Here is an 8,889-nt window from a genome sequence, read left to right as displayed (position 1 = left end):
TGGAATGATGGCCTGGAAAGTGAATGGCTGGTCATGAAAGAAGTAGAGACACCCCCAACCCCCTACATGTGCATCAGCAAGTTCATCAGTTGTCCTCATTGCGCCAGATGTGTGGCATATCAGAACTGGTGAGCTGAGAGGGCAAGAGAGGATTATAGAATCTTCCTCTCTTGAACGGCTGGCTAGTTCTCACCCTGCCCTCTCTGTCATAAGTAGCAGGCTGCATTCAGTAACATTCAGGCCAAGCTACTGATAACTAGATTGATGATGCTGGCCGTCTGCAGCCCCTTTCCTCCACCTGGTTCACGATCAGCATTGCTACTTCTCAGAGCACAGGAGCTGGGTTACTGAGCTCTAGGAAGGCAGAGATTTCTCAGTGCTCCTTCACTTTCTCCCTAACCACCTTCCCCAGCTTCCTCCAAGGTGATTCATCTCCTGAGAACCTGCTGCTCCGGCCCTGCTGTAGCACTAAGCCCTGGGGCCTCGCTCAGTTCATCCCTTTTCTTCTTGTCTCCCTAACAATACACCTGGCAGCTGATAACATCTGAAATGTGGGACTCCACATGTGCATGACTGAGCATGTTTCTCCAGGCCCACAGCTTGGCTGTCAGCGCAGCTTCTTAGCAGCCAGGGCCCAGATTGCAGGAAAGCAGGTGAGGGCAGAGGTAAGAGCTTTCATGGCTAGCTTAGAATTTTTTTTCTTGACCCTCAAGACCATGATACTTATGAGCCCCTCTCGCCTGAATTTATAACCCCCAAACCTCAACTTCTCTCCCCATGTAGTCTTCAAACAGTTCCCTTCTGTAGGTTCACCTATGGGCCTTCCTCACTTTGGGCTTTACAATGAACAGCACAGTTTTTTTCAGGATTTTAGAATCAGAATCAATCTCATCTATATTCAATTCTGTTTTACAGATGAGGAATAGAAATCCGGAGAGGTTAAATGACTTGACCAAGGTTACACGTCAGTTCTGCCTAGACTGAGTGGAGCTAGAACCCAGATATCTTGACTCCTAACCCACTGTTCTTTCCACTATCCCATGATACTTTCAAAAAGCAACATGCTGGAAGAGAGAGAGAAGGTGCCCATTTCATGTGAATTATATCCTCCAATCTTTACATTATTTAAGAGCCAGGGCAAACTGTAAAAGACACTGACTGAGTGAAGGAGGTTAAGTGGGCACTATAGTTTTAGGCAAGCAAATAAGTTTTTCTTTTTGAGGCTTCTCTAAACCAGTCATAATGGAAACATGAAGCAGCAGCAGCCCAAGAGACAAAGCACTTAAAGCACAGAAAACAGATCCCATTCAATCTACCTTTCCCAACCATGTCAGGTTAGCCTTGGGATGTTAAACCTGTCGTATTATTGCCAAGGCCTAGCCCAACCAATTTGGGGATATTCTCTTCCAAAAGGAGAAATCACATCTCCCCAGTTTCTTGTACAAAAGAAAAAGAGAGTTTACAGCATTATCCAATCCTAGTCTCGCATTTCTGAGCCCCTACCTGGGCTACATGAGGGTGTGAAAATCTCAATTTATCCAAAGAAATGAACTCAGAGCCTCTCTTCAGCCCACATTACCTTCTCAGCAGCCCCCAGGAGAATCACAGTCATTTCTGGCTAGCAAGCTGAGAAGATATAACTAGGTGCCCGTTCCATCCCTGCCTATGATATATAAAAGTCTGGTGGGTGATGAGCGAGGACTTTTGCTGGGGCAGATCCTGTGGGTTGGGGATGTGGTCACCCGTCACCAGGTTCTTGTCTGGTCCTGTACTTGGTAGCTGCTTATTCTTCATCTTGGCTTAGGGCATGTCGTAGTCTCCTGAGTCAAAGTACTTTTGCCCTTTCTGGAGTCTCTTCATGAGGAAGTTGGAGCCTCCAAGCTTTTGTCCTAGGCTTGGATATTTGGTCTTTAGCTTTGCCTCCTTGGCTCTCTCAGGGAGCGTACCTTCTTTCTCCTGTGTGTCCTGCTTCTCCTTACCGGTCTCCTCCACAGGCTTCTCCTCCTCTTGTTTCTGGGACATGGTGGGATCGGGACTGTGGAGTGAGGGGACCCAAGAAGTCAACCAGAGAAGGGAAGGGGGAGGGGAAACGGGACAACCTGCACTGCTTCTTCGGCTCCTGTCACTAGGGCTGCTCAGTCCCTTCAGAGGTTCTTTGTTTACACTTCAGAACTTTTAAAACTGATCAAGAAATAAATTGATCAAGTGCTTTAAATGTCTTATATCACAGCTCTGAAACAAACGAGGCCAGTGACACAAACAGGAGAGCAAGTTTCCCTGATTTTTCCTGTCCATGCAATCATACTGCTTTCCTGAGTGACATTTCCTTCCTTGTTTGATCTCAGATCAGGAGTTAGTCAAAAAGACTAATCCAAGCTACATGTCTGTAACCTAACACACACAGCTTAATAAAAAAATAACTGAGGGATTTGAGCAGTAAGACAAGTGCGTGGTAGTATTGAATTTACTTCAAACAGTCAATCCTTCCTCAAATTTGTGTCCTTTCATACAAATTCCAGTGGACTTTTAGTTATTGCCTAAATTCAGCCTCAAAGTAAGTCAGTAGAGTAGTCAAGATTAGTATTATTCCCACTTCATGAAAGGAAAAAATGGAGATTAAAAATCTAAAGGGGGAAACTCTTGACCTTCAGAGTTGACCGAAGGTGGGAATGGTGAATATCTTGTCACTGGAGGAATGTAAATGATGGTCCAAGTGAAGAGTGAAGACTCGTCCCAATGGTCAGACTGGTGATTATTTGGTCTAATGTTTTAGTAGCAGGTTGACAGTTAGTTTGAGTGTCATATGTATCATGTCCTAATTCATCACCCCATGAGTCTGCCTCTCTCTCCTAAATTACTTTATGGGTTATCATAATTATGGGGGAAAAAAGTGTTCCCTAACAATACTGCATTTAACTAACAAATTTTACATGGGCAACTTTGAGTGAAAATACCATATATCTTAAATTATTAATCAACTGTTTTAAGAGGATGACATATTTAAGACAAGTGTGTTAACTCAGATTCCCTTCAGGAATTTTCAGGACAGTTAACACTTGTATACATGAGTTAACATCAGCTTGCTTTTAATATTTATTGATGCTTTAAAACAAATAAAATATATACAATTATTGAAACATATACAAATGAAAATGACTTTTAATGGAAATTATATTTTTAAAAAAGACCTAATATTACTGAGATGTGCTTTCTTCATTGGTATTTAATCTTGCTACATTTATTACTGGGGCTTCCTCCATCTTAAAGAAGTGTAATAATTTTGAACACATTTTAAACTTCATCTTAAAATCAGATATACTGCAAGTAACCTTAAAACTTTAGGTCAAGGAATTTCCTAAGATGAACTAATTGCTATGATCATTTTCCCACAATAATGATAAATTTTAATTATTTACTATTCATTGTTTTTATAACCTCACTTTTATTTCTTGTCATATAGCAAGGGAAATGAGGGGTGGTTTATAGTAATGAACACATATATTAAAAAAGAAGAGATACCTCCAATTAATGATCTCAATTTCTACCTTAAGGAATTGAATTAAAAAAGCAAACTAAATACAAAGTATGAAAAGATAAGAAGTAATAAAGATTAAAACAGAAAAAACTAAGATAGGAAAAAGGACAACATAGGGGAAAGATAAATTAAGCCAAGAGATGAATTTTTGAGATCAGTAAAATTGATAGACCTATAATCAGATTAGTCAGAAAAGATAGGGAAGAAACACACAAATTATCAAGATCTGAAACAAGAGAGGTGACACCAGACACGACGAACCAAAACCTATGGGATGCAGCAAAAGCAGTTCTAAGAGGGAAGTTTAGAGCAATACAATCCCACCTTAAGAAACAGGAAACATCTCGAATAAACAACCTGAACTTGCACCTAAAGCAATTAGAGAAAGAAGAACAAAAACACCCCAAAGTTAGCAGAAGGAAAGAAATCATAAAGATCAGATCAGAAATAAATGAAAAAGAAATGAAGGAAACGATAGCAAAGATCAATAAAACTAAAAGCTGGTTCTTTAAGAAGATAAACAAAATTGATAAACCATTAGCCAGACTCATCGAGAAAAAAAGGGAAAAGACTCAAATGAATAGAATTAGAAATGAAAAAGGAGAAGTAACTGACACTGCAGAAATACAAAAGATCATGAGAGATTACTACAAGCAACACTATGCCAATAAAATGGACAACCTGGAAGAAATGGACAAATTCTTAGAAATGCACAACCTGCCAAGACTGAATCAGGAAGAAATAGAAAATATGAATAGACCAATCACAAGCACTGAAATTGAAACTGTGATTAAAAATCTTCCAACAAACAAAAGCCCAGGACCAGATGGCTTCACAGGCGAATTCTGTCAAGCATTTAGAGAAGAGCTAACACCTATCCTTCTGAAACTCTTCCAAAATACAGCAGAGGGAGGAACACTCCCAAACTCATTCTACGAGGCCACCATCACCTTGATACCAAAATCAGACAAGGATGTCACAAAGAAAGAAAACTACAGGCCAATATCACTGATGAACTTAGATGCAAAAATCCTCAACAAAATACTAGCAAACAGAATCCAACAGCACATTAAAAGGATCATACACCATGATCAAGTGGGGTTTATTCCAGGAATGCAAGGATTCTTCAGTATATGCAAATCAATCAACGTGATACACCATATTAACAAATTGAAGGAGAAAAACCATATGATCATCTCAATAGATGCAGACAAAGCTTTCGACAAAATTCAACACCCATTTATGTTAAAAATCCTGCAGAAAGTAGGCCTAGAGGGAACTTTCCTCAACATAATAAAGGCCATATATGACAAACCCACAGCCAGCATCATCCTCAATGGTGAAAAACTGAAACCATTTCCACTAAGATCAGGAACAAGACAAGGTTGCCCACTCTCACCACTCTTATTCAACATAGTTTTGGAAGTTTTAGCCACAGCAATCAGAGAAGAAAAGGAAATAAAAGGAATCCAAATCAGAAAAGAAGAAGTAAAGCTGTCACTGTTTGCAGATGACATTATACTATACATAGAGAATCCTAAAGATGCTACCAGAAAACTACTAGAGCTAATCAATGAATTTGGTAAAGTTGCAGGATACAAAATTAATGCACAGAAATCTCTTGCATTCCTATATACTAATGATGAAAAATCTGAAAGTGAAATCAAGGAAACACTTCCATTTACCATTGCAACAAAAAGAATAAAATATTTAGGAATAAACCTACCTAAGGAGACAAAAGACCTGTATGCAGAAAATTATAAGACACTGATGAAATAAATTAAACATTATACAAATAGATGGAGAGATATACCATGTTCTTGGATTGGAAGAATCAACATTGTGAAAATGACTCTACTACCCAAAGCAATCTACAGATTCAATGCAATCCCTATCAAACTACCACTGGCATTTTTCACAGAACTAGAACAAAAAATTTCACAATTTGTATTGAAACACAAAAGACCGTGAATAGCCAAAGCAATCTTGATAATGAAAAATGGAGCTGGAGGAATCAGGCTTCCTGACTTCAGACTATACTACAAAGCTACAGTAATCAAGACAGTATGGTACTGGCACAAAAACAGAAGGAGCAATAGAACAGAATAGAAAGCCCAGAGATAAACCCATGCACATACGGTCAGCTTATCTTTGATAAAGGAGGCAGGAATGTACAGTGCAGAAAGGACAGCCTCTTCAATAAGTGGTGCTGGGAAAACCGGACAGGGACATGTAAAAGTATGAGATTAGATCACTCCCTGACATCATACACAAAAATAAGCTCAAAATGGATTAAAGACCTAAATGTAAGGCCAGAAACTATCAAACTCTTAGAGGAAAACATAGGCAGAACACTCTATGACATAAATCACAGCAAGATCTTTTTTGACCCACCTCTTAGAGAAATGGAAATAAAAACAAAAATAAACAAATGGAACCTAATGAAACTTCAAAGCTTTTGCACAACAAAGTAAACCATAAACAAGACCAAAAGACAACCCTCAGAATGAGAGAAAATAGTTACAAATGAAGCAACTGACAAAGGATTAATCTCCAAAATTTATAAGCAGCTCATGCAGCTCAATAACAAAAAAACAAACAACCCAATCCAAAAATGGGCAGAAGACCTAAATAGACATTCCTCCAAAGAAGATATACAGTCTGCCAACAAACACGTAAAAGAATGCTCAACATCATTAATCATTAGAGAAATGCAAATCAAAACTGCAATGAGATATCATCTCACACCGGTCAGAATGGCCATCATCAAAAAATCTAGAAACAATAAATGCTGGAGAGGGTGTGGAGAAAAGGGAACACTCTTGCACTGCTGGTGGGAATGTGAATTGGTACAGCCACTATGGAGAACAGTATGGAGGTTCCTTAAAAAACTACAAATAGAACTACCATATGACCCAGCAATCCCACTACTGGGCATATACCCTGTGAAAACCATAATTAAAGAGGAGTCATGTACCAAAATGTTGATTGCAGCTCTATTTACAATAGCCCAGAGATGGAAACAACCTAAGTGTCCATCATTGGATGAATGGATAAAGAAGATGTGGCACATATATACAATGGAATACTACTCAGCCATAAAAAGAAACGAAATTGAGTTATTTGTAATGAGGTGGATAGACCTAGAGTCTGTCATAGAGAGTGAAGTAAGTCAGAAAGAGAAAGACAAATACCGTATGCTAACACATATATATGGAATTTAAGAACATAAAAAATGTCATGAAGAACCTAGGGGTAAAACGGGAATAAAGACACAGACCTACTTGGGAATGGACTTGAGTATATGGGTAGGGGGAAGGGTTAGCTGTGACAAAGCGAGAGAGGCATGGACATATATACACCACCAAACGTAAGGTAGATACCTAGTGGGAAGCAGCCGCATAGCACAGGGAAATCAGCTCGGTGCTTTGTGACCGCCTGGAGGGGTGGGGTAGGGAGTGTGGGAGGGAGGGAGACGCAAGAGGGAAGAGATATGGGAACATATGTATATGTATAACTGATTCACTTTGTTATAAAGTAGAAACTAACACACCATTGTGAAGCAATTATAGTCCAGTAAAGTTGTTAAAAAAAAAAAGATAGGTAACACCATTACAGATTCTGCATATATTAAAAAGATAATAATGTAATATTATTAACAAATTAATGCCAATAAATGCGATACCTTAGATGAAATGAAAAAATATCTTGGAAGACACACACTATGAAAGCTCATTCAAGAAAAAATAGATAAACTGACTAGTTCTATATATATTAAAGAAATTGAATTTGTAGTTTAAAACCTTTCAGTAAAAATCATTCTAGGCTTGGAAGGTCTCCCTGGTTAATTCTACCTAAGAGGAAGAAATAATGCCAATTCTACACAAACTCTGCCAGAAATTGAAGAGAAAGGAATACATCACACTCATTATATGAGACCAGTATTAACCTAATAACAGAAGCAGACAAAGACATTACAACAAAAGAAAACTACAGATCAATATCCCTCATGATTATAGATGTAAAAATTCTTAACAAAGTTTTAACAAACTGAAACACAGTTATATTAAAAGCATAATATACCATAATCAGTGGAGGTTTACCCTAGGAATTCAAGGTTGGTATCACACACAAAAATCAATGTATTCACCATATTAACAACCTCTTCAAAAGAGAAAGAGAGAGCAGAGAAAAACCATATGATCTTCTCAATAAAGGAAGAAAAACATTTACCAAAAATCTAATATTTTTCTGATAAAGACTCTCAGAAAACTAGGAATAGAAACAAATTTTCTCAAAGTTACATAGGGCATCTATGGCAAATCTACAGCTAAACTCATACTTAATGGAGAATGACTGAACACTTTCCCTGTAAGGGCAGTAACAAGGCAAAGACGTCTCTCGCCATTTCCATTTAACATTGCACTGGAAGTTCTAAATCAGCAAAATAAGGGAAAAAAAGATAATAATAAATTAAAACATCCAGACTGAAAGTAAATAAATAAAATTGCCTTTACTCACAATCTTTTTTTTTTTAATTAAAACATATAGCTGTCATAGAATACAGTCATCCCACTGTTAGGCATTTACCCAAGAAAAATGAAAGCATATGACTACACAAAGACCTATACGCAAATGTTCATAGCGGTTTTTATTTGCAATAAACAAAAACTGAGAAAGACTCAAATATCCACCAACAGATGAATGGTTAAACAAATTATGGGTATATTCATACAATGGCATACTACTCAGCAATCAACATGAATGAGCTATTTATGCACACAAAACATGGATGGGGCTTCCCTGGTGGCGCAGTGGTTGATAGTCCGCCTGCCGATGCAGGGGAAATGGGTTCGTTCCCCGGTCTGGGAAGATCCCACATGCCACGGAGCGGCTGGGCCTGTGAGCCATGGCCGCTGAGTCTGCGCGTCCAGAGCCTGTGCTCCGCAACGGGAGAGGCCACAATAGTGAGAGGCCCACATACCGCAAAAAAAAACCCAAAAAAACCCCAAAAACAAACAAACAAAAAAAACATGGATGAATCTGAAAATAATTATGCTGAGTGAAAGAAGTTTGACAAAAAAAGTACTTACAATATGATTCCATTTCTGTAAAACTCTAGAAATGCAAACTAGTCTGTAGTGCCAGAAAGCAGATCAGTTGTACCTGGTTGAAAGAACCAGGGAATGAGTGGTGAGAGGGAGGATTTCAAAAGGGGTTTACATATATGTTCACTATGTTGGTTGTGGTGATGGTTTCATTAGGTTTATACATTTGTCAAAACTGATCAAATTGTATATGAGTTATTTATTGTGTGTCAATTATGCTTCAATAAAGCTATTTATGTTTGTTTT

General features: G+C 38.3%; 1 protein-coding gene across 1 annotated transcript; it reads right to left on the bottom strand.

Annotated features, from left to right (window-relative positions):
• Window positions 1-1,757: 1,757 nt before the first annotated feature.
• LOC132501767 (alpha-endosulfine-like) lies at window positions 1,758-2,022 on the bottom strand. The gene has a single exon (XM_060117482.1). It carries the CDS (start codon window positions 2,020-2,022, stop codon window positions 1,801-1,803), a length of 222 nt encoding a protein of 73 aa, XP_059973465.1. The 3' UTR covers window positions 1,758-1,800.
• Window positions 2,023-8,889: the final 6,867 nt, after the last annotated feature.

This window comes from Mesoplodon densirostris, chromosome 14 (genome assembly GCF_025265405.1).
Source record: "Mesoplodon densirostris isolate mMesDen1 chromosome 14, mMesDen1 primary haplotype, whole genome shotgun sequence".
Taxonomy (NCBI): Eukaryota; Metazoa; Chordata; class Mammalia; order Artiodactyla; family Ziphiidae; genus Mesoplodon; species Mesoplodon densirostris.
The sequence above is the reverse complement of the archived record's forward strand: the minus strand, read 5'-3'. Positions and strand labels throughout refer to the sequence as shown.

Bases quoted from the DNA above. Each gene is read 5' to 3' on its own strand.
- LOC132501767 (XM_060117482.1), bottom strand. From the start codon at position 2,022: ATGTCCCAGAAACAAGAGGAGGAGAAGCCTGTGGAGGAGACCGGTAAG.